Source organism: Saccopteryx bilineata, chromosome 3 (genome assembly GCF_036850765.1).
Source record: "Saccopteryx bilineata isolate mSacBil1 chromosome 3, mSacBil1_pri_phased_curated, whole genome shotgun sequence".
NCBI classification, from domain to species: Eukaryota; Metazoa; Chordata; class Mammalia; order Chiroptera; family Emballonuridae; genus Saccopteryx; species Saccopteryx bilineata.
In genome coordinates, this window is record NC_089492.1 from 306444780 (window position 1) to 306470838 (window position 26059).

General features: G+C 44.4%; 3 protein-coding genes across 3 annotated transcripts in view; all 3 read right to left on the minus strand.

The window, feature by feature from the left end:
• Window positions 1–5220, minus strand: part of LOC136332051 (zinc finger protein 585A-like) — a 227534-nt gene extending 222314 nt beyond the window's left edge. Inside the window, 2 exon segments of the mRNA XM_066271305.1 lie at window positions 4419–4521; window positions 5029–5220. The gene's annotated coding sequence lies outside the window, so the exon portion shown is untranslated.
• Window positions 1–26059, minus strand: part of LOC136330161 (zinc finger protein 615-like) — a 97292-nt gene that overhangs the window by 55833 nt on the left and 15400 nt on the right. The gene's annotated exons all lie outside the window — the stretch shown is intronic.
• Window positions 15728–25739, minus strand: LOC136332043 (zinc finger protein 615-like). The gene is made up of 4 exons (XM_066271295.1): window positions 25524–25739; window positions 25243–25338; window positions 17015–19872; window positions 15728–16598 (listed from the first exon to the last, which is right to left on the minus strand). Exon 3 carries the CDS (start codon window positions 19784–19786, stop codon window positions 18413–18415), a length of 1374 nt encoding a protein of 457 aa, XP_066127392.1. The 5' UTR covers window positions 19787–19872; window positions 25243–25338; window positions 25524–25739; the 3' UTR covers window positions 15728–16598; window positions 17015–18412.

Genomic DNA, 26059 nt, shown 5'->3' on the forward strand with positions numbered 1-26059 from the left:
TTCCCCTCTTGCAGCCAAGGCTCTATTGGAGCAAGTTGGCCCCTTGCACTGAGGATGGCTCCATTGCCTCCGCCTCAGGTACTAAGAACTCCATTGCTGAGCAACAGAGCAATGGCCCAGATGGGCAGAGTATCGCCCCCTACTGGGCTTGCCTGTAGATCCTGGTTGGGGCACATGCAGGAGTGTCTCTGCCTCCCCTCCTCTCCCTGAATTAATTAAATAAATAATCAAAGTTAACTTTTGAATATAAAAGTCAAATTATCAGTATTTGCCTAAGATGTGTGTATAACTCTTTAGTCAGATAGATGGTCAGAAAATTATAATAGAAAAATTCTATACCATCCTCAAGTACAGATAGGTTAACATTAGTGTTAAATAGAACACTTTCATTAGAATAATTTAACATTCAATTGAACACAAACTATAAAAGTATCACTGGTAACCTAAAAACCCATTTCTAAATATTTCTGAAAAGAAAATACTGGCAACTGAGATACTGAAGAGATCATTTTTAATTCCTTTTTCCTTTCTTTTTTTTTTTTGAGATAAAGACAGAAAGACAGGAAAGGAGAGAAATGAGAAGCATCAACTTATAGTTGCGGCACCTTAGTTGTTCATTGATTGCTTTCTCATATGTGCCTTGATTGGGGGAGTTGTTCCAGCTGAGCCACTAACCCCTTGCTCAAGCCAGCGACCTTGGGCTTCAAACCATCAATCTTTGGGCTCAAGCCGGTGACCCTGTGCTCAGCTGGTAAGCCCATGCTCAAGCTGGATGAGCCTTCGCTCATGCTGGCAGTCTTGGGGTTTCAAACCTAGGTCCTCAGCATCCCAAGCTGACGCTCTATCTACTGTGCCACCGCCTAGTCAGGCCATTTTTAGTTTCTTTATTACATTTTTCATAAGAGCTCTTATGTTTTAAATCAGAAAAAGATAGCATTCTGCAATTAAAATAAAATTGCTATTGCCCTGGCCAGGTAGCTCTGTTGGTTAGATCATGTCCCTGATACGCCAAGGTTGCAGGTTTGGTCTGCGTTCAAATAGGTACAAGATCAACCAATTAGCCCGACCTGTGGTGGTGCAATGGATAAAGCATTGGAATGCTGAGGTCACCTGTTTGAAGCCCCAGGCTTGCTCTGTCAAGGAACATAGGAGAAGCAACTACTACAAGTTGATACTTCCTGCTAATCTCACTTTCTCTCTCTCTCCTCTCTATAAATTCAATAAATAAGATATTTTTTTAAATCAACCAGTTAATGCATAAATAAGTGGAACAACAAATCGATGTGTGTCTGTCTTTCCCTCTTTCTCCCTCCCTCTCAAGTCAATAAATAATTTTTTAAATTATTTTTTAAAAATTGCCATTGCTAGGTTATTACTCTAAGTTTACAAATTTTAAAGTTTTCACTACTGGCCCTGGCCGGTTGGCTCAGTGGTAGAGCGTCGGCCTGGTGTGCAGGAGTCCCAGGTTCGATTCCCGGCCAGGGCACACAGGAGAAGCGCCCATCTGCTTCTCCACCCCTCTCCCTCTCCTTCCTCTCTGTCTCTCTCTTTCCCTCCCTCAGCCAAAAAAAAAAAAAAAAAAGTTTTCACTACTTCTTAAAATAAGAGAAAAAAAGGGCAGAAAAATAAAAGAGAAAATTAATTGTAAATTCAAATTTTACACAACATTCCTGCCATCATAGAACACTATTTGAGTTATCTTACTTGACTTAATGTTCAAAATAACTCTTATTAGCAAAAAGAGATTTTTGAACTTCTGTTTTTTGCTAACAAGAACACAGGTGGGTGGGAAGAGGGGAGTAAAGAGGGACAAATACAAGGTGATGGAAAATGATTTGACTTTGGGTGATGAGTACACAACACAATCAATAGTTCAAATGTTACAGAAATGTTTACCTGAAACCTATGTACTCTTATAGATCAATGTCACCCTATTAAATATAATTTTTTTTGACAGAGAGAGAGTCAGAGAGAGGGACAGACAGGAAGAAAGAGAGATGAGAAGCATCAATTCTTTGTTTCAGCACCTTAGTTGTTCATTGATTGGTTTCTCATATGTGCCTTGATGGGGGGGGGTACAGCAGAGCAAGTGACCCCTTGCTCAAGCCAGTGACCTTAGACTTCAAGCCAGCAACCATGGGGTCATGTCTATGATCCCACACTCAAGCTAGTGGCACCGTGCTCAAACCGGTGAGCCTGTGCTCAAGCTGGTGACCTCAGGATTTCTAACCTGGGTCCTCTGTGTTCCAGGTCGACGTTCTATCCACTGTGCCACTGCCTGGTCAGGCAAATAGAATTTTCTAAATACAAAATAAGTAAATAAATACCTTAAGTTTAAATTTTTTTTTAAAATAACAGTCACAGGTCACACCGATCACACTAAGAGCAAGGACAGAATATAGATTGAAAAAGCAGATTCATTTCATTCCAAAGGTCACTTACATTGTACTTTCACAGCAGGTGAAAATATTTGAAAATAAAATCTGTTTATTATAAACAAAGGACAACACTAAGATGACACTAAAATGCTACTTAATCATGTGATTACGGAAGTATTTAGAGTAATGGTAGAGGCCTGAAACTTAATTTGGAAATGCACCAACAGCATCAGCAACAAGACTGATTTATGAACAGAAGGATAGCTGGAGTGTTAGGTAAGTGATAGATCTAGTCTAGTGCCATAACTGGTAAAATCTAGATAAAAAATATTTTCAACTGGATAAAAAATAATTAGAATATTTTCAATGTTCCTGTATATTTTAGTATTTTCACACTAAATGTACAGTCAGAGAAAAATATTGTAATATTAAGAATTTAGTAAGGTGACTAACATTTAAAATGTATTGCTCTTTTATGTTATATAAAATTATAAGAAAAGGGGAATTAAAAAGTATAGGACATTTACAACTCCACAAAAATGAGTACACACGCCTGACCAGGCAGTGGCACAGTGGATAGAGCATCTGCCAGGGACGCTGAGGACCCAGGTTCAAAACCCGAGGTCGCTCGCCTGAGTGTGGGCTCACCAGCTTGAGCAAAGGGTTGCTGGTGAGACATGACCCCATGCTCATTGGCATGAGCCCAAAGATTGCTGGCTTGAGCCCAAAGTTTGCTGGCTTGAATCCCAAGGTCGCTGGCTTGAAGCCCAAGGTCGCTGGCTTGAAGCCCAAGGTCGTTGGCTTGAGCAAGGGGTCACTGGTTCAGCTGGAACCCCCTCCCCCGTCCCCCATCAAGGCACACATGAGAAGCAGTCAATGAACAACTAAGGTGACACAACTATCTCTGTCCCTGTCTGTCTGTGTCACTTTCTAAAAACAAAAAACAAAAAAACCCCTCTCAACTAAGATGAAAGATAGGGGACAAATCCATGTGTAAATCCACAGTCATAAAATGTTCTTAAAAATAATATTTTAGCCTGACCAGGCAGTGGCGCAGTGGATAGAGCGTCGGACTGGGATGTAGAGGACCCAGGTTCGAGACCCCAAGGCTGCCGGCTTGAACGTGGGCTCATCTGGTTTGAGCAAAAAGCTCGCCAGGTTGGACCCAAGGTCACTGGCCCGAGTAGGGGGTTACTCGGTCTGCTAAAGGCCCATGGTCAGGGCACATATGAGAAAGTAATCAATGAACAACTATGGTGTTGCAATGAAAAACTAATGATCTCGTCTCTCTCTGTTCCTGTCTGTCTGTCCCTGTCTGTTCCTCTCTCTGTCTCTCTAAAAAACAAAACAAAAAAAAAAAAAACAACCCCAAAATAATATTTTACCTGACCTATGGTAGTGCAGTGGATAGAGCATCAACCTGGAATGCTGAGATCGCAGGTTCAAATCCCTGGGGTTACCCAGTGGAGGCACATATGAGAAGCAACTACTACTAGGAGTTGATGCTTCCAGCTCCTCCTCTCCCCCCTTTCTTTCTCTCTCCTCTTGTCTAAAAATCAATAAATAAAAATTTTAAAAAATAATATTTTAAACATTTCACATACGATAAATGTATTAAAACTTAATAAATTCCCTTATAAATATCTCCAGTTAACATATTAAATATATTTTTTGAATGTTTTTCACATGAAATTAACTTAAAAAAAAAAGAAAATCACAGCCCGATAACGCGTCCACATGGAATGCTGAGATGCCCAGTTTGATACAAGGAGCTTGACGGGTTAAGGCACATCCAAGAAGCAACTAAGAGTTGATGCTTCCTGCTCCTCCCCACCCCAACATTCTCTCCTCTCTCTAAAATAGGAAGGAAGGAAAGGAAGGAAAGGAAGGAAAGGAAGGAAAGGAAGGAAGGAAGGAAGGAAGGAAGGAAGGAAGGAAGGAAGGCACAATCCCATTTGTGTAATTTATCTGAAAAATGTCAAAGCCTGACACTGAAATATACAATTCTGACAAGCATTATCCTTTGGAATCAGAACTTACAGTGACACCGATGATCTTCCAGTTGCGTCAGCACGAATCTGAAAAGAAATGGCCAAGAGGCACACGGATAGGAATCTCGTAGGAAAAAGGAAGAGAGCTGTACCTAAAATAGAAAACAGTCTAGCACAGATAATCATCTAACGGATCTCTAGGTCATGCATCTCACCAAAAACTTTCACTTTTTCAAAAAATGTTTTAATTTTTTCAATTGCAATATTATATTAGTGTCAGATGTACAAAAAATCTTTCACTTCTGACAGATCAGAATAAGGAGGACTGAGTGCCAAACCCAATGGTGAAGAAGAGCCTTGGATCTCAAGGTTAATAGGGAGCCGTGAACCCACACGATTAAACCTGGGCCCGCAGACCAGGTCTGAGCTCCGCGCAGGCGCAGGCGCAGGTGTCAGAGTCGCCGGATGATCGGCCCCCGCGCGCGTAGGAACCCCCGGATCGTTATTAAAACAACGCGAGGACAATGGCCCTGAATAAATTCATCCATCGTTTAGCTGCAAAGCAAATGCAAGCCACACCGAGCTTTCACTAGGCCATGCTCCAGTTCGCAATCACTGAGCCCCAAAGAGAATGAACACATAAAGCCCCACAACGTTACCTCAGCATTAAGTCCTTGAGCTCTGGAGATTTTTAACCACAGCACCGCCACCTGAGGTCACAGGCGCCCCTTTCTAACGCACCGTCCCCCATGACCAACCCCTTAGGGCTCCCCTGCAATGCTGCTTGCGCTGCCAAAAGTGGGCTACGACAGACTATTCCTCCTCCCCATTGTTCCCCCAGAGAACCAGACACTGACCTGATTCTCTTCTGGTGTCACAACCTGCCAGCGCCCGAACTTAAGGGGTCAACTTCACCCCTTCCCGCAATACTGCATAACGGTGGCCGATGAGGGTCTGCAGGGGTTTCCGCGACTAAGACAACTGCATTTCCGGCTTTTTTTCAGAGGCGACATGGCTGCGCCTTCTCGCGGTGGCCCGTGGGCGCGGCCATCTTTAAAGCGCAGCTGTACGGAAGGCAGAGGCCAGTTTTGCCACCCGGGCAGAAATGCCTGGGTAGATACAAGGTCACCTAGCTTGTCCTATTTCCTGGCACCTCAACCCTTGCAAAAAAAGGGGGGCATATGTCCTCTGGCTCAAGGTTATATAACACAAGAACTGGGTGGGATAAAGCCCTATCAGTAGCTGACTAGAAAATTAAAACGGCATGGCCTGACCTGTGGTGGCGCAGTGGATAAAGCGTCGACGTGGAAATGCTGAGGTCGCCGGTTCGAAACCCTGGGCTTGCCTGGACAAGGCACATATGGGAATTGATTCTTCTAGCTCCTCCCCCCTTCTCTCTCTCTGTCTCTCCCTCCTTTCTGTCTCTCTCTCTCCCTCTCCCTCTCTCTCCTCTCTAAAAAATGAATAAAAAAAGTTTTTTTTTTTAAAAGAAAATTAAAATGGCAGCAATGCTCAGCGTTCCGGAAGAAAGCTAGCAAACAGCTCAGTAGACGCCACCACCTTACAGGAATTGGAGGAGTCCGTATAGCATAGAACTCACTTCTACCAAGTAGAGAAATCAGATGGTGGATCCCCGCCCATTTTCTAGTAGAATTTAGCTTTGTGGAGGAGGCAGTTAGACAGACATGAGCAGAGCAAGGACCAATGGGCCAGGTATAGAAGGTCACCGAAGGAAGGACAATGCCAGCCCTCTGCTGTATTTCAGCTGGAGGCACGGAAAAGCAGCACCACCTGGCAAGAGACTTCAGGGCTGACCTCAGCACGGCTGCACTGACTAATGACTCTCTGCGCTGGTGATGACTAATCAGTGGGTGTCAGGACCCTGAAGAGAGATACCTGGAGAGCTAGTGACTATTCTATTGAGAGCCTCCCCTGGGAACTCCAGTCAATCCTCTGCCCTTAAACCAGCGCCTGGCCTCTCCTACCCCCAGGAAGGTGTTTGGTTTTTTTTCTTTCTTTTTTTTTATTATTATTATTTAAAAACTCTTATAATCTAGTTTTGTTTTTTTTTATTTTTACAGAGACAGAGGGAGAGTCAGAGAGGGATAGACAGGGACAGAGAGACAGGAACGGAGAGATGAGAAGCATCAATCATTAGTTTTTCGTTGCGCATTGCAACACCTTAGTTCAGGGGTCCCCAAACTTTTTACAGAGGGGGCCAGTTCACTGTCCCTCAGACCGTTGGAGGGCTGGACTATAAAAAAAACTATGAACAAATCCCTATGCACACTGCACATATCTTATTTTAAAGTAAAAAAACAAAACAGGAACAAATACAGTATTTAAAATAAAGAACAAGTAAATTTTTTTTTCTTTTTTATTTATTTATTTATTTATTTATTTATTCATTCATTATAGCTAGGGGAGAGTGAGAGAGAGAAGGGGGGAGGAGCAGGAAGCATCAACTCCCATATGTGCCTTGACCAGGCAAGCCCAGGGCCCGGAACCGGCAACCTCAGCGTTTCCAGGTTGACGCTTTATCCACTGCGCCACCACAGGTCAGGCCCAAGAACAAGTAAATTTAAATCAACAAACTGACCAGTATTTCATTGGGAACTATGGGCCTGCTTTTGGCTAATGAGATGGTCAATGTCTGGTTTCATATTTGTCACTGCTAGCCATATCAAGTGATATGACGCGCTTCCGGAGCCATGAGGCGTGCGTCCTGCGTCACCGGAAGTAGTACTGTACGTGAGTGATGCCGTGCTTTGTGGTGCCGCCACATATAGTGCTCTTCTCACTGACCACCAATGAAAGAGGTGCCCCTTCCAGAAGTGCGGCGGGGGCCAGATAAATGGCTTCAGGGGGCCGCATGTGGCCCACGGGCCGTAGTTTGGGGACCCCTGCCTTAGTTGTTCATTGATTGCTTTCTCACATGTGCTTTGACCGCGGGCCTTCAGCAGACTGAGTGACTCCTTGCTCGAGCCAGCAACCTTGGGTCCAAGCTAGTGAACTTTTTTGCTCAAACCAGATGAGCTCGCGCTCAAGCTGGCGACCTCGGGGTCTTGAACCTGGGTCCTCAGCATTGCAGTCCAACACTCTATCCACTGTGCCACCGCCTGGTCAGGCAGGAAGGTTTTTTTTTTCTCTAACAAGTTCCTCTTATTTCGCCTCTGTAACTTGATTCCTAAAGCCCATTTATTCCACCTCTGTGACTTGCTAAATGACCTTTCTCTAATATTTTAAATCTTGCCCCTGAATTCTTTCCTAGCCAGAACTCAAGTACCACGGTTGCTTTGCCAGGGTTCAGTTTGACCCCCCCAGTCTAACACATAAGGCTGATTTTTGTTCTCGCTGCGTACAGCTTCAAGAAACTTTTGAACAGAAAACAAGGTTTGGAGCAGCTGTGATGGGGGTTGGGGGGTGGCCATCTTAGACTAGGAAACAGTTGTTTGAGGGTGAGTCATGAGGAAAAGACCACTAAAAACTAGTAAATGCCAGGAAAGGTTAGTATCCAGTGGGAAAGGCCCTTGATGGAGGTGAAGCTTTCCCTTTGGGAGACCAGTGTCCTGAAATTAGGGAAATATGACAACTTTCAGGAGAATAATGGGTTGTGTTAGAAAAAAGTACCATATTTTTTGCACCATAAGATGCACCTAGGGTTTTAAGGAAGAAAATAAGAAAAAAATATATTCTGAACCAAATGTTGTGTTAAAATATTTAATAAAATATACCACAATAATATTTCAACAATGTAAACTCAATAGCAGTATTAACAACCATTAGCACTGGTATTAACAAATGAGAAGAGACTTTAATGTTCAAATATTCTTCTAGTTGTCCGGGAACCCGCAGCAGCTAAAAAAAATGAACATTCGCTCCATAAGATGCACAGGCATTTTCCCCTCCACTTTTTTTTTGGGAAAAGTGTGTCTTATTAGAGCAAAATATATGGTAATCATGTTAAACTACATGGGTCATTTGCTAATACTGTCAGTGAACTCTGGTTTCTATGCCTGCTGTATTGAAAAGCCAAACCTTATCATATTAAGAGTTTGCAGTCAGGCAAGGGTTAGTCATCCAGAAAGCACCAGCTGAAAACATGGTAGACCTAATAATAGGGGAGCCCAAATGTGAGAAATTTGGCTTCAGTAACAGTGGCTTTTATTTGTAATGAATAGGCGATATGTAAAGGTTAGGACTCTCTTAATGGCTCCCTGGCCTCTGAAATGTAGCAAAAAGTTTCCCTTTGCAGGAATGTCAGGGAAAGCTTACATTGAGGAGGGACCTGACAATTATGGGAGTTTAAATCACAATATTGTTTGTGAAAGCCCAGCCACAGGATTTACTGTAAAAAAGCCTAGAAACTAATTAAAACTTAGATCACCAATCTTAAATCTTTACTTTGTATCCTAAAAAAACAGGGAGGTTTTTTTCACAGATAATTCCCAGAAGCAGATGGTCCCAGAGAAGCCAGGTCCCAGCTATTCCTGGGAGACACCTGACCCCGGCTGCCTTGAAGATTCACCAAGGACACCAGACAGGACCATGCTGATTGGGCCTGTGCTACATCAGAAGAACTTGCAGAGGAGAGATTTCTGCAGCTGAACCCCAACCTCTTGCACATTGTTACGTGACTAATTGCATGGACTTCTTACTTTTTTCTTTTTCCCTGAGCGCTATAAAAACTACCAGCACCAGGAGGGTGTTAAGGCAGCCTTGAGGACAGGACTCACCTGCCTCACAGGGTACTGGTATTTCTGAACTAAAAACGTTCTTATAGTCTCAGTCCAGTTCGTCTCTTTTGATTGGCTGAATGCGACGACCTGCCCCAAACCTGGATCAGTCTGGTAACACTAGAGCACTTCAGATCAGTGTTGCTAGCTGAATTAGGTTAAGGATTTTTACACAAAAGAAGGGGAATGAGAGGAGGAGTTAGAATAAATTCCTGTGGTCTTTAGCCTCATGAGAAGATCTTAATGAGCAGATGTAGACACCATTTGGGTCACTTGTGTCAGGGGTGATTCTGAGTCTCTAATATTTCCTGCAAAATAAGCTTACTGCCGCGAACCAGCGCAGCTAGTAATTCCAGGTCCTGAGTGGGAATGGCGCAGAATTAAGAATATACGCTTAGGCCCTGGCCGGTTAGCTCAGCAGTAGAGCGTCGGCCTAGCGTGCGGAGGACCAGGGTTCGATTCCCGGCCAGGGCACACAGGAGAAGCACCCATTTGCTTCTCCACCCCTCTGCCGCGCTTTCCTCTCTGTCTCTCTCTTCCCCTCCTGCAGCCAAGGCTCCATTGGAGCAGAGATGGCCCGGGCGCTGGGGATGGCTCTGTGGCCTCTGCCTCAGGCGCTGGAGTGGCTCTGGTCGCAACATGGCAACGCCCAGGATGGGCAGGGCAGAGCATCGCCCCCTGGTGGGCAGAGCGTCGCCCCTGGTGGGCGTGCCGGGTGGATCCCGGTCGGGCGCATGCGGGAGTCTGTCTGACTGTCTCTCCCCGTTTCCAGCTTCAGAAAAATGAAAAAAAAAAAAAAAAGAATATACGCTTAGGCCTTGGCCGGTTGGCTCAGTGGTAGAGGATCAGCCTGGTGTGCAGGAGTCCCGGGTTCGATTCCCGGCCAGGGCACACAGGAGAAGCGCCCATCTGCTTCTCCACCGCTCCCCATCTCCTTCCTCTCTCTCTCTCTTCCCCTCCTGCAGCCAAGGCTCCAATGGAGCAAAGTTGGCCCAGGCGCTAAGGATGGCTCTATGGCAGGGGTCTCAAACTCGCGGCCCGCGGGCTGCATGCGGCCCGCCGAACAATTTTGTGCAGCCCGCAGACTAATCCACGAAGTTTAAAATATTTTGGATAAAATTAAGTAAGCCTAGGGGCCTACTTGTATTTTTCATTTCTCTAGCATCCTAGCTAGATATTAGCTTAGTTAACAGCAGTTGTGATGCGAACTACAGTTTCTGGTCGTTTTGTGACACTGAGTAAACTGCATGTACGATTGTGCTTGTTGTACTGATTTTTTTTTTGTTTTCAACTGCAGTGAGAAAAGTGTTATGTAACAGTTGCCTTTTGTAGACCTAGTGCGGCCCGCCGAATGGCTGTGATCTTGCTCTGCGGCCCACATGCTGAGTTGAGTTTGAGACCCCTGCTCTATGGCCTCTGCCACAGGTGCTAGAATGGCCCTGGTTGCAATAGAGCAACGCCCCAGATGGGCAGAGCATCGCCCCCTGGTGGGCATGCCGGGTGGATCCCCGGTCAGGCGCATGCAGAAATCTGTCTGACTGCCTCCCCGTTTCCAACTTCAGAAAAATACAAAAAAAAAAAAGAATATAGGCTTAAAGTAAAAGGATGGGCTGAGGAGGGCTCTGCAACTGCTGATGGCAAGAACAGAGCGGGCCCCACACTCACTTCCTGAGGCCATTAGCAAATCAGAGATCTCCGATTATGTTTCCAAGGCAACCCAAGAATTTTACCAAGTGCAGAAAACTTCTACCATACATAACATCTTAACTTCACAAAACAAAGGATAGAAGAAACTTGCTTCCAGTCTTTCCAGGGGACAAATTGGGGTAGGACAGTATAAACAATCCAGCACCACAGCTTAACAGCCTTTTTTTTTTTTTTTTTTTTTAACAGAGGCAGAGATAGACAGGGATAGACAGACAGGAACAGAGAGAGATGAGAAGCATCAATCATCAGTTTCTCCTTGCGCGCTGCGACTTCTTAGTTGTTCATTGATTGCTTTCTCACATGTGCCTTGACTGTGGGCCTTCAGCAGACCGAGCAACCCCCTGTGGAGCCAGGGACCTTGGGTCCAAGCTGGTGAGCTCTTTGCTCAAGCCAGATGAGCCCGCGCTCAAGCTGGCGACCTCAGGGTCTCGAACCTGGGTCCTTCCGCATCCCAGTCCAACGCTCTATCCACTGTGCCACCACCTGGTCAGGCCTTAACAGCCTTTTGCAACTTAATCAGGCAAGTGAGGTGGGGAGATGTGCAGACTGTCAGTTTACAGCCGGTTCACCACACCTCTGTCCCCCAAAAATCTCAGCTGCAAAAGCCCTGTTGGATTTTCGGTCGCCAACAGCTTATAATTATTACCCTGTGGCCATTTCTTTTACAGAGTAATCCCCCAACAATAATTCAACTATTCACATGCAATCAAACATAGGTATTACAAGGCCATTTTATTTTTTTAAATATAATGATATTGCCTGACCAGGCACTGGTACAGTGAATAGAGCATAAGACTGGGGTGCAGAGGACCCAGGTTCGAGACCGCAAGTTTGCCAGCTTGAGCATGGGCTCATCTGGTTTGAGCAAAAGCCCACCAGCTTGAACCCAAGGTCACTGGCTCCAGCAAGGGCTTACTCAGTCTGCTGAAGGCCCGCGGTCAAGGCACATATGAGAAAGCAATCAATGAACAACTGAAGTGTTGCAAGGCACAATGAAAAACTAATGATTAATGCTTCTCATCTCTCTCCGTTCCTGTCTGTCTGTCCCTGTCTATTCCTCTGACTCACTGTCTCTAAAAAAAAATAAAAAATTAAAAAAAATGCAAAACACTTATAGAAAAATGTTAAAGATGGCCCTGGCCAGTTGCTCAATGGATAGAGCGCCAGCCCAGTCAGGCACAGAAGAGAAGCAATGAAATACTTCTCCTCCTTCTTCCCCTTCTCTCCCTCTTTTCCTTCAGCCAGTGGCTCCATTGGTTCGAGCACGGTCCTAGGCGCTGAGGATAGCTTGGTTGATTTGAGTATCAGGTTGCTGGATGGATCCCAGTCAAGGACCATGCTGGAGTCTCTCTATCTCCCGTCAGCTCACTTAAAAAAAAATGTTGGCCCTGGCCAGTTGGCTCAGCGGTAGAGCGTCGGCCTGGCGTGCGGGGGACCCAGGTTCGATTCCTAGCCAGGGCACATAGGAGAAGCGCCCATTTGCTTCTCCACCCCCCCTCCTTCCTCTCTGTCTCTCTCTTCCCCTCCCGCAGCCAAGGCTCCATTGGAGCAAAGATGGCCCAGGCGCTGGGGATGGCTCCTTGGCCTCTGCCCCAGGCGCTAGAGTGGCTCTGGTCGCGGCAGAGCGACGCCCCGGAGGCGCAGAGCATCGCCCCCTGGTGGGCAGAGTGTCGCCCCTGGTGGGCGTGCCGGGTGGATCCCGGTCGGGCGCATGCGGGAATCTGTCTGTCTCTCCCCGTTTCCAGCTTCAGAAAATAAATTAAATAAATAAACAAACAAACAAACAAAATGTTAAAGACCACTGTGGCCAGGTAGTTCAGTTGGTTAGAGCATCTTCCCAAAGCACTAAGGTTGCAGATTAAATCCCCAGTCAAAGCACATACAAGAATCAACCAATATATGCATAAATAAGTGGAACATTGCCGCGACCCGCACGACGAGTCTATTCCAGGACCCCGTTGATTTTTTTTTTTTTTTTGTATTTTTCTGAAGCTGGAAACGGGGAGAGACAGTCAGACAGACTCCCGCATGTGCCGGACCGGGATCTACCCGGCACGCCCACCAGGGGGCACGCTCTGCCCAGCAGGGGGCGATGCGCTGCCCCTCCGGGGCGTCACTCTGCCGGGCGTCGCTCTGCCGAGACCAGAGCCACTCCAGCGCCTGGGGCAGAGGCCAAGGAGCCATCCCCAGCGCCCGGGCCATCCCTGCTCCAATGGAGCCTTGGCTTCGGGAGGGGAAGAGAGAGACAGAGAGGAAGGAGGGGGGAGGGGTGGAGAAGCAAATGGGCACTTCTCCTATGTGCCCTGGCCGGGAATCAAACCTGGGTCCCCCACACACCAGGCCGACGCTCTACCTCTAAGCCAACCGGCCAGGGCCAGGATCCCGTTGATTTTTCAGTCCCCAACAGAACATCCTTGTTCAGTTATAATTTAAACATCAATTAAAAAAAATAAATTTATAGAAACATGGCAAAATAGAATGCTGTATGAGTTATTTTCATTACAAATTGCTATTGTAACTATCACAATGAAAATTTGTTTTACAGACATATTTGAGATGTGAAGTGACATGATGTTCCCAGCATTCTTTTATTCTTTATTTTTATTGAATTTAGAGGGAGAGGGAGACAGACAGAGGGACAGGAACATTGATCTGTTCCTGTATGTGCCCTGATCAGGGATCAAACTGGCAACCTCTGTGCTTCGGGACAGATGCTCTAATCAATGGAGCCATCTGACCAGGGCAAGCTTTTACTTATTGATTTTACAAAGTAGGGGAGGTGGGGACGAGAAGCATCAGTTCATAGTTGCTTCACTGCAGTTGTCCATTGCTTTCTTCTCGTGCCTTGACTGGGCGAGCCCGTGGTTTCAAACCAGCGACCTCAGCATTCCAGGCTGATGCTCTATCCACTGCGCCACCACATGCCAGGCTAGTCTATCTCCTTTTAATTTACCTGTTCTCTAAACATATTCTTCCAAAACAAGATCCCGTTAATTATGTATGCATATAATGTCCATTTGACAACTAAAATATATTGAGGAAATGAAAGATATTTTAACAAATTCCATCTTAAAACTATACCAAGATTGGCCCTGGCCGGTTGGCTCAGTGGTAGAGCATCGGCCTGGCGTGCAGGAGTTCCAGGTTCAATTCCCAGCCAGGGCACACAGGAGAAGCGCCCATCTGCTTTTCCAGCCCTCCCCCTCTCCTTCCTCTCTCTCTTCCCCTCCCGCAGCCAAGGCTCCATTGGAGCAAGGTTGGCCCAGGCGCTGAGGATGGCTCTGTGGCCTCTGCCTCAGGTGCTAGAATGGCTCTAGTTGCAACAGAGCGAAGCCCCTGATGGGCAGAGCATCGGCCCCTGGTGGGCGTGCCAGGTGGATCCCAGTCGGGCGCATGCGGGAGTCTGTCTGACTGCCTCCCCATTTGCAACTTCAAGAAAAAAAAAGAAAAAGAAAACTATACCAAGATGTTCCTGAGTCTAATTAATTCCTAATGCAATGTTATTAAAATGAGCCTGTTAGAAAATCATTTGAGCTATACCTCAAAGAAGTTAAAAATTACAAAAAATTTAATAAATTAAGTGTATCCCTACAAGCTTTTGGAAATAAGATTGACGTAAAGCTTAGATGTTTTTTTTTTTTAATTTTTTATTTATTCATTTTAGAGAGGAGAGGGAGAGACAGAGAGAGAGAGAGAGAGGAGAGACAGAGAGAGAGAAGGGGGAGGAGCTGGAAGCATCAACTCCCATATGTGCTCCTTCCTCTCTGTCTCTCTCTTCCACTCCCGCAGCCAAGGCTCCATTGGAGCAAGGTTGGCCCGGAGGCTGAGGATGGCTCTGTGGCCTCTGCCTCAGGCGCTAAAATGGCTCTGGTTGAACAGAGCGACGCCCCAGATGGGCAAAGCATCTCCCCCTGGTGGGTGTGCCGGGTGGATCCCAGTCGGGTGCATGTGGGAGTCTGACTGCCTCCCTGTTTCCAACTTCAGAAAAATACAGAAAAAAAAGTTTATCCACATTAAAGCAAAAATAACTATTAATCAATGTATTCTGCATAACATGTAATTATAACAGTGTATAAAAATAAAGCTGGACTAGCAATTAGCAGAGATTCCTGGCAGATGAACTAAGGAGTTTAGCTCTCTCACTCATATCTCTTCGACGCCGTCCATTCTGGCGGGACCCTGGCAGCTCCTAGTGCCGTTATCACTACTCTGTACCAGGTTCATGAAACAGAGACCGGTATGTATGTATTTTCTGCATCTCACAAATTCTAATAGCCAATTTCAAAACAATACATGCTAGCCTGACCAGGTGGTGGTACAGTGGATGACAGAGCATCAGCCTGGGATACTGAGGACCCAGGTTCAAAACCCCAAGGTTTGAGTGCAGACTCACCAGCTTGAGTGTGCAGTAGCCAGCTCAAGCATGGATCACAGACATGGCGCCACGGTCACTGGCTCGGCAGGAGCCCCCGGTCAAGGGACACATGAGAAAGCAATGAAGGAACAATTAAACTGCTGCAACTACAAACTGATGCTTCTCATCTCTTTTCCTGTCTGTCCCTCCCTCTCTAAAAGAAAGGGGGGAGGGGTACATGCTAAGTGACTCCATTTTTCTAATACTGTATAAATGACAAAATTATAGATACAAAGAGACCTGTTGGTGCCAGGGGGTAGGGAAAGACAAAGAATGGGACTATGAGGGGAAACATGAGGGAGTCTGTGAAAACAGAACTTCTGAATTTCTACTGTTGTATTGGTTACAAGAAACTACATGTCATCAAGGATTCTTAAAACTGTTATCTATAAAATATATACATAAAAGCCAAACAAAAATAAATGCATGATAAAACGAGATATAAATAAATCCTGTGGTTAACAGCCTTGTCACAATTTCACTTTCCTCTATTTGATAATTATCAACTAATTATTCTCTATTTCATTATAATCAACTATAACTAAATAAGGTTTTATATTTCAGAGTACATACCTAAAGGGCATGTACAAAAATCTACAAAATTTTCAGTTTTTGTGATTCTAAACTTAGGCCAAAATTAGAAGTTGTAAAAACCATATTTGTATTAACTTTATAAACCAGTTGATGCTACTTACAAACTTGGTTAAACACATCCAAATAAGTTATACTTATGAAATGAATATATTCAGCTTCATTTGCAAGTGCTTCAGATACTCTGAAATAAAACAAACTTGAAACTAAATAAATTAGAAAGTTAATTACATAATGAAACAAGCAGACTCCACTCCTCTGTTGTACATATTCAATTTAATCCATGATGACAGTAACTGCCACTATTCAAAACAACTTATTTAACCGATGGCAAGGCAACCAGAAATACGGCTAAAGGTACCTTGTCCTGAATTGCATGTGAGGTGTGTCACCTCTCTAGACTTGTAACAATGCTTTTCTATTCAAGGGTTCTTCCCTGACGGTAGCAGAGGTTTTGCTAAAGACACAAAACGGAACGTGCTCCCGAGCCATGTATGCAGGGTCTCCTGGCAGGTAGAGGCAACATACATTACTGCAGAACACGCCGTATTTACTGCCAAAGAAAAGTCTCTCCCTAATGGGAACCGACATCTCTTGAGGTCTTACCTTTGGGCTGCTGCTCTCCCACATTCAAAGGACACATACTAATTCTCTGAAGTAGAAGTCCTCTGAACTACAGTGAGATTCACTCATCATCTCTGAGAATCACATATGACAGGGTCTACTTCCAACCAAGGCATTTCCCAGTCTAACACATTCATAGAATTCATCTCAATAAAAACTTTTTAAACAGGCCCTGGTCGGTTGGCTCAGCGGTAGAGCGTCGGCCTAGCGTGCGGAGGACCCGGGTTCGATTCCCGGCCAGGGCACACAGGAGAAGCGCCCATTTGCTTCTCCACCCCTCCGCCGAGCTTTCCTCTCTGTCTCTCTCTTCCCCTCCTGCAGCCAAGGCTCCATTGGAGCAAAGATAGCCCGGGCGCTGGGGATGGCTCTGTGGCCTCTGCCTCAGGCGCTAGAGTGGCTCTGGTCACAACATGGCGACGCCCAGGATGGGCAGAGCATCGCCCCCTGGTGGGCAGAGCGTCGCCCCTGGTGGGCGTGCCGGGTGGATCCCGGTCGGGCGCATGCGGGAGTCTGTCTGTCTCTCCCTGTTTCCAGCTTCAGAAAAATGGAAAAAAAAAAAAAAAAAAAAAAAACCTTTTTAAACATACAATGTCCAAAAATATTTGCAAAACTGACTGTATTGAAGTTTTTTTTCTAAATTTTTTCACCAGTATAAATACAAGGTAAATTAAGTAAAGACAGTAGTGCCACATTCTTCGCTTTAAATCATTCTTCATTGCATTATCTTGAATGCCTACAACTGGCAACAGGCTTTCTCCAACGCACTACCTGTGAATTCTCATGTTAAACAGGATTGAAAAGATGGCACAAGATTTCCCAGCCACTGCACCCATAGACCCCTCTCCTGTAGTTTTTTTTATGAGAAACACCGAGTTCTGACTTTGTAATGAAGTCTCCTCCAGTATGTTTGTTGATATACGATAAAGCAGTGCGTTGTTTTTTTTAATGTTTATTTTATTGATCTTACAGAAAGGAAGAAAGAGAGCAGGAAAGAGACAAGAGCATCTGCTGTATGTGTGCCCTTACAGGGGATCGAACTAGAAACCTCTGAGCTTCGGACAATGCTTGAACCAACAGAGCTATCTAGCCAGGAAAAGACAGGGTGTGTTTTACTTTTTTTTTTTTTTTTTAAAGATTTTATTTATTCATTATAGAGAGGAGAGAGAGAGAGAGAGAAGGGGGGAGGAGCAGGAAGCATCAACTCCCATATGTGCCTTGACCAGGCAAGCCCAGGGTTTTGAACCGGCAACCTCAGTATTTCCAGGTTGATGCTTTATCCACTGCGCCACCACAGGCCAGCCATGTTTTGCTTTTTTAAAAGATTTTATTTATTGGTTTTAGAGAGAGGATAGAGAGAGAGAGAAAGGTCAGGGGGAGGAACAGGAAGCATCAGCTCATAGTAGTTGCTTCTCATATGTGCCTTGACCGGGCAAGCCCAGGGTTTTGAATCGGCAACCTCAGCACCCTAGGTTAATGCTTGATCCACTGCGCCACCGCAGGTCAGCAAGACGGTATTTTGACAAGCCTTTCCCACATTCAAAGCACAAATACTAATTCTCTGAAGTATAAGTTCTCTGAACTACAGTGAGATCAGTCTTCGTGGTGGAGCCTATTTACCGTTCTCTGCATAGAAAGGGTTTCTCTTCATTGTAAGTTCAATGATTTGCAATAAGACGACTGCTATTGATGAAGCCTTTCCCACATTCACTGCATTTACAAGATTTCTCACCTGTATAAATGTTTTGATGTTATGGAGATTCAACTTTGCACGGAAGGTCTTCCCACACAGACTGCATTTATTAGGTTTCTCTGTTGTAGGAGTTCACTAATGAGAAATAAAACAAGACTTTCTGATGAATACTTTCCACATTCACTACATATATAACATTTCTCTCCCAAAGAAGTTTTCTGAAAACTTGAACTGAGATTTATTGAGGTAGATTTCGTCACTATCAGCGCATTCATACTATTTTAATCCTTATGAAGTCTGCGATGTTTTGTGAGCCTGGATTTTCTGGGAAAGGCTTTCCCACACTCATTACAGATATAGGGTTTCTCTCCTGTATGAGTTCGCTGATGTATAATAAGGCAGCACTTTGTGGAAAAACCTTTCCCACATTTATCACACATGTGAGGTTTCTCTGAAGAATGAGTTTTCTCATGAACAGTAAGACACTTCTTTGTGGTGAAGCATTTTCCACATGCACTGCATACACAGGGCTTCTCTCCTGTGTGAGTTCGCTGATGTACAATCAGACTGCTCTTTACAGTAAAGCCTTTCCCACAGTCATTGCATATATACGGTTTCTGTAAAATATGTGTTCCCTGATGTACAGTGAGATGATACTTCATGGTGAAGCTTTTTCCACACACACCACATACATAGGGCTTCTCTCCTGTATGTCTCCGCTGATGTCTGATGAGAAGGCTCTTATTCGTGAAGCCTTTTCCACACTCATTACACAAAAAGGGCTTCTCTCCAGTGTGAGTTCGCTGATGTTGGATGAGAGAGCCCTTTCTGGACAAGACTTTCCCACATTCACTGCACATGTATGGATACTCTGAATTATGAGTTCTCTGATGTACAGTGAGCAGATACTTCCTCGTAAAGCCTTTTCCACATTCACTGCATACAAAAGGTTTCTCTCCAGTATGTGTTCGATGATGTGAAATAAGATGACTCTTCTCGATGAAGCCCTTTCCACATTCACTGCATATGTAAGATTTCTCTCCTGTATGAATTTTCTTATGTTTATGGAGATTAGATTTTGTATAGAAGGTCTTCCCACACAGACTGCACTCATAAGGTTTCTCTCCTGTATGTGTTCTCTGATGAGAAATGAGTCGACATTTATGGATGAATGCTTTGTCACATTCACTACATGTATAAGGTTTCTCTCCCAGGTGAGTTTTCTGATGTATCTTGAACTGTGATGTCTTCAAAAAGGTTTTGTCACATTCTGTGCATTCATACTGTTTCAGTCCTATATGAATTCTCTGATGTTCAGTGAGCCTATATTTTCTGGAGAAGGTCTTCCCACATTCAATGCACACGTGGGCTTTGTCTTTGTTGTGAGTTCTCTCTTGCCGAATGACCTGGGACTTACTATTTATGGTTTTGGTACTGACAGGCACTGTAATTTCACTGTAAAATTGTTTTTGGTTACCAGGAAGAACGGAAGTCCCATTTGAATTCAACTCAACCGAATTATATGAGTTAAAGCTTCTGTTTTGGATTTCAAAACTTAAATTTGATTTCAAAAACTTTTTACTTATCTTAAGCATATCACAATTTTGCTTTAACTGCAAATGACCTTCATTTGGACCAACAATCTTTGCAAACATATTATGCTCACAGCATCGTTCCACACTCTGCTGAATGCTCCGACTTTGCAAGTGACACTGTGGATGACCATCAAATGTCCTGAGTTCTAGGAAAGAGGATGACAGTAAATCATTCTGTAATTTCTCATAAACGTTTACCTTCCCAAGGGATAAAACAACCTTTTGTTATACTTTTAAGAACCCTTTCTATCACAGCTGAGTTTATGCTAAAGAAATGACCCAGCACAGGGTATCCACACAGCACCACGATGGAGCTAGTCACCAGAAAGATTGATTAGAAGGCTGCACTTTCAGGTGCAGCCACTGACTTCTAGAAAAGGACAGAAGGTTTATAAATTAAAGCTCAACAGCCTGACTAAACAGTGGCGAAATACAGCATCGGCCTAGGACCTTGAGGACCCAGGTTCAAAACATTGCTGGATTGAGTGCAAGCTTATCTGGCTTCAGCACAGGCTCACCAGTATGAATGTGGGATCACAGACATGACCCCATGGTCTCTGGCTTGTGCAAGGGGTCAATAGCTGGGCTGGAGCCCCCCAGTCAAGGCACATGTGAGAAAGCAATCAATGAATAGGTAAAGTGCTGCAACAAAGAATTGATGCTTATCATCTCTCTCCCTCCTGCCTGCTTCTCACTCACCAATCAATCAATAAATAAAAGAATACTTCACACCTTGCCTTATATACCGTATTTTTCGCTTCATAAGACGCACTCCCCTCAGCCCCAAAGTGGAGGGGAAAATGCCCGTGTGTGTTACGGAGCAAAAAATATGGTATTTAATTAATTTTTTTTTTTTTTTTTTTTTTTTTTTTAGAGACAGAAAGAGAGTCAGAGAGAGAGATGAATAGGGTCAGACAGACAGGAATGGAGAGAGATGAGAAGTATCAATCATCAGTTTTTCATTGCGACACCTTAGTTGTTCATTGATTGCTTTCTCATATGTGCCTTGACCGCAGGCCTTCTGCTGACCGAGTAACCCCTTGCTTGAGCCAGCAACCTTGGGTCCAAGCTGGTGAGCTTTATGCTCAAACCAGATGAGCCCGTGTTCAAGCTGGCAACCTCGGGGTCTCGAACCTGGGTCTTCCACATCCCAGTCTGATGCTCTATCCACTGCGCCACTGCCTGGTCAGGCTTTATTAAATGTTTTAACACATCTGGTTCAGATTTTTTTTTTTCTTATTTTCCTCCTTAAAACTCAAGATGTGTCTTATGGTCAGGTGCGTCTTATGGAGCAAAAAATACGATATCTATTCATCTATCTCTTTTATAATAAACTAGTATCTTAAATGTTTCTCTGAGTTCAGTGACCTGCTCTGGCAAATTAATTAAACCAATTAGGGGCCCACAAGAACCCCTAATTTATAGTTTGTGGGTCAGAGGCACAGGATAAAATCTGGACATCTGAAGTGGGGCAATCTTGTTAGAGTAAAATTGTAACTTGTAGGGCCTGACACTATTTCTAAGTAGACAGTATCAGAATTGATTTAAATCTATACAACACTCATGTTAGTAATTCTAGGCACTGTTGTCTGAAGCAAAAATAAAGGCAATCTCAATCTGTGAAATGCTGTAAAAGGAGCAAAGGAAAGATAAGAGGGGAAGAAAGTCAGAATGTAGAGGCTTAGGTCAAAGTAGGTTTACAGTTATTCATATGGAAAATGATACAAGAATAAATAATAATGGAAAAATAAGATCTGTTTCCTGTACTCACACTGCACACAGACTTTAGCCCCATCCTGTATTTAAAGGGAAGATGAGGTTCAGAGATGTGCTCGATGGGAGAAGTGAAAAGAAGTTAATGAAAGTGAGAGACTCAAGTTTACTACAAGAATTATGTGGCTTCAGCCATGAGGTAGGTGGAATACCTCTTAATGAAATGAGGCATATTATTGAAGTCCATAATGAGGAAAAAACCAAGAGTGAAACAAAGTTGAAGGCAATTATTATACATCCAAGTACAAACATAAAGAAACTGGCTGGCCTGACCAGACGGTGGCGCAGTGGATAGAGCGTCGAACTGGGATGCCAAGGACCCAGGTTCAAGACCCCGAGGTCGCCAGCTTGAGCGCAGGCTCATCTGGTTTGAGCAAAGTTCACCAGCTTGGACCCAAGGTCGCTGGCTTGAGGAAGGGGTCACTCGGTTTGCTGTAGCCCCACGGTCAAGGCACATACGAGAAATCAGTGAACAACTAAGGTGTCGCAATGAAAAATTAATGATTGATGCTTCTCATCTCCCTCCATTCCTGTCTGTCTGGCCCTATCTATCCCTCTTTGACTCTCTCTCTCTGTCTCTGAAAAAAAAAAGAAAAAGAAACTGGCTGGATATATACATCTTCAAAACAATTTTTATCTAAAAAGAGCAGTGTGGATGCATAATCATACGCAGATTTCCCAAATAAAGAGTACTAAATAAAACTGTGCTTTGACCCATGTAGAATAAAGATGAACGCACATGTAGAATTCTTCAGTTCACTAAGGCCACCAAAGAGCACCAAACACTGAGCAGTGTGATCTGGTGCACTCGCAGAGCCAGGTGTACAGAACAAATACGTGGTGAGAACAGGTGTGGACCCTCAGCATCTGATTTCCAGGGAAGTGTAACAGACTGAGGAGGGTTATCGTATTCCAACCACGTGCCATTCTTCTTCATTCTGCCGACACCCTAACCCTCCCAGAACACTATCTCCAAGCTGGACAAGAGATCCTGAAATCAAGTCACAAACTAACGGTCTGCCTGGAACACAATGTCTATGTTCCTATACAAAAATGGTAAATGACATGAAGTAAGGTGCTAATTCAGCAGGCACAGCCACCCATCTGTGAACACTGAAAAAAAAAAACAAAATCACAAAAAAACACCTGACGCTGACTGATTACTGGAAGGTAACCTCTGACTCCCTACAACATCCTGTGATAGAAATGTCTTTTTATGCCTGAGTTCTCAGGCCATACCAGATAGTTTACGTGAACAATGTGATTTATTAAACAGCAGGTGGCTGCTTCTGTGTGTCTGAGCCTCTGGACAACACTGTAATCTTTTGACTTTAGGGAGCTGCAGACACCAGCTGGGTCAGCTTCCCTGGTTGGCAATCTTGAACAAGTGCTGTCAAAAACCACTGCTGGGGAGCCTGGCTTGTGGAGGCACAGAGGATAAAGCGTTGACCTCGCACATTGAGTTCACCACTTCGAATCCCTGAGCTTGCCCAGTCAAGGGACATACGACAAGCAATCAATAAACAATTAAAGTGAAGCAGTGATGAGGTGATACTGCTCACCTTTTCTTCCCTTCTCTCTCTCATCTCGATTTAAAATAATTAAATAAGTAAAATCTTAAAAAAAGGAAACATAGTTGGGGGAATACAATGTTTTAAAAAGACAATAAATATTTATCATATGTTACTATGTGTCAGGAAACCAAATATACCCTACCTGAGTCCTTCTCTCAGGGAGACAAGACTATGTGAAGATGTCAGCCAGGCCTGTGATCACATCTGGACCTGGAGACCTCTTCCAAGCTTCTCATCTCTCTCCCTTCCTATCTGTCCGTCCCTAGCTGTCCCTCTCTCTGACTCTGTCTCTGTCAAAAAAAAAAAAAAAAAAAGTCCCTACTTGTTTCTCAACTCATCTGGGATAAATATGAGGTCCCAAATGGCCTCAACAGGCAACGTGTGACCTATATCTCAGAACCCCCAGCTGTCACCCCATTATTCTTATCTCATGTCCCGTCCCCCTCCTGCTCAGTTCATTCTATCCAGACAAACTTGCTAGAAGGTCCTCAAACATACCCCCCACTCAGCTCTTCAAGCCTCTCACATTTAAAAAAACTCCAGGGAGCTGACTGACATCCCCACCTATGTGCTCAAAACTCCGTATCAAAGAACCATTCTGCTTCTAAAGTTCAGTTCCCAGAGGAAGACCTACTGTTCCACTGGCATTAATGAGTTCAACATGTAAGTATCATCCCAGCATGGATAAAATTTTAAGTGTCTAGTACAGAAGAAGAAACTAAATTTAAAAAAGAATGAATGGTAGGTGACTCCTGCTCTCCCACACGAATGAGAAGCCCGGGGCAGTTGCCATGATTATCAGTAAACTAGACAGGACGGAAGCACACATTAGACAATGCTGAGGGATACAGTCGTCCCTCGCCATATCGCGATTCACTTTCTGCGGTCTCATTGCATCGTGTATTTTTTTTTCTTTTTCCGAAGCTGGAAACGGGGAGAGACAGTCAGACAGACTCCCGCATGCGCCTGACCGGGATCCACCCGGCACGCCCACCAGGGGCGACGCTCTGCCCACCAGGAAGCGATGCTCTGCCCCTCCGGGGCGTGGCTCTGTTGCGACCAGAGCCGCTCTAGCGCCTGGGGCAGAGGCCAAGGAGCCATCCCCAGCGCCCGGGCCATCTTTGCTCCAATGGAGCCTCGGCTGCCGGAGGGGAAGAGAGAGACAGAGAGGAAGGAGAGGGGGAGGGGTGGAGAAGCAGATGGGCGCTTCTCCTGTGTGCCCTGGCCGGAAATCGAACCCGGGACTTCTGCACGCCAGGCCGACGCTCTACCACTGAGCCAACCGGCCAGGGCACATCGTGGATTTTTAAATTGTATATATCTAATTTTGTATTGTGGATTTTTCGCTATATCGCAGGGTTTTGCGGTATATAGGTATTTTAATATTTATTATTTTAATTATTTTTGTGGTAAAATAAGCAAAATAAGTGTGGGAAAGTTTAATAACAGTGTGAGGAAGGTTTCTAAGAGTGTGGGGAGGGCTTATAAAGCCTTAAAATATATATAGTAAAATAAATACAAGGTTGCTACTTCACAGATTTTCGCCTATCTCAGGGGGCTCTGGAACTTCACCCCTGCAATAGACAAGGGACCACTGTAATCAATTAGGAGTCCATTTCAGAGAAGAGAATAAGGTTCGCTCACAAGAATTGAGGAAACTTTTCAGAGTGATGAGAACTGAGTAGGAAGAACCTTGGTGGAGGAGGGATAAGAAATATCATTAATGCAGCATGAAAACCAGCTTATCACAAGGACACAGCATCCAAGACGAGCTTGAATGCTATGGAGGGAAATAACTATTTCCAAAAAAGGCCCAGGAGGAAGAAAAAAGGGGTGAATTCAAAGCTCTGTCTTTCCAGAGAGAACTGGATTGTAGAATTTCATAGCGAGACAGGTGGTAATGCAGGAAGAGACAGTTTGACCACCATCAAAGAAAAGGAATATCTGAGCATCGTAGGAAGTAGAAAACTATGCTAAGAAAAACAAGGTTTAGATAAAATGAACTCAGATCAGATTTCAGAAGAGGAAACGGTATTTTCCCTCTTAAATTTTTACAAAGAAAAAGGGTTCTCATATGTGGAGGGGTGGTTTGAGTTTCCCATTCACTGTCACAGCTCTGATACAAAATTACTTCCTAGCCTCCCACCTTTCTTATTCTCACGCACTCACCTAGACAGACTAGACATTGAAGTTCACCCTGTAATGGCCACAGTTCTTCCCCTAGTTCCAACTTGCAGAGCACATATGGTTTCTTAGCTTGATAGCCTGCTCATAAAAAATGAGAGAAGACGTAGACATATTGAATTGGGCTGGGGTCTGTCAAGAAGACAAAATGTGACATTTCTGAAAATAAACATGTTTCATATCTGCAACACAAACATCTATATCTCAAGGGGGGGGGGGCTGATATGCTCTTGTCTAGGGCAAGAAAGAAGAATCTAAAATCTTACCACTTCAGAGAACTGTAGTTATTCTAAAGAGTTAAGAGGCTGAGAAAGAAAAGGCCCCTAAGAGGGCATCTTCTGAGGGGAGCTGTCCTCACCCACTGACACCAGGTGGCTGTAGTTCTCCAACATCACATCCCGGTACAGGTCCTTCTGATCGGGGTCCAGGAGCTGCCACTCCTCCCGGGTGAAGTGCACGGCCACATCGTCAAATGTCGGGTATTTCTGTCAAAATATAATCATGTTTAGTGAAGTGATGTTCTTTTGGTCATGTGCAAAGAAGTTAAGAAAATCATTCTGCTCTTTTTCACCATACAGGAATTCGATAGGTTTCTTTCTCAATACATTGTGATAGAATAAAAATTTTAGTAAAATACCATATTTTTGGATCCATAAGAGGTACTTTTTCCCCTAAAAGTGGAGGGGAAAATGCCCGTACATCTTATGGAGCGAATGTTCTTTTTTTTTTAGCTGCTGCAGGTTCCCGGACAACTAGAAGAGTATTTGAACATTAAAGTCTCTTCTGATTTGTTAATACCAGT

What these genes read in the sequence shown, in the direction of transcription:
- LOC136332043 (XM_066271295.1), bottom strand. Translation starts at nt 19,786, where the DNA reads ATGTTTGCAAAGATTGTTGGTCCAAATGAAGGTCATTTGCAGTTAAAG.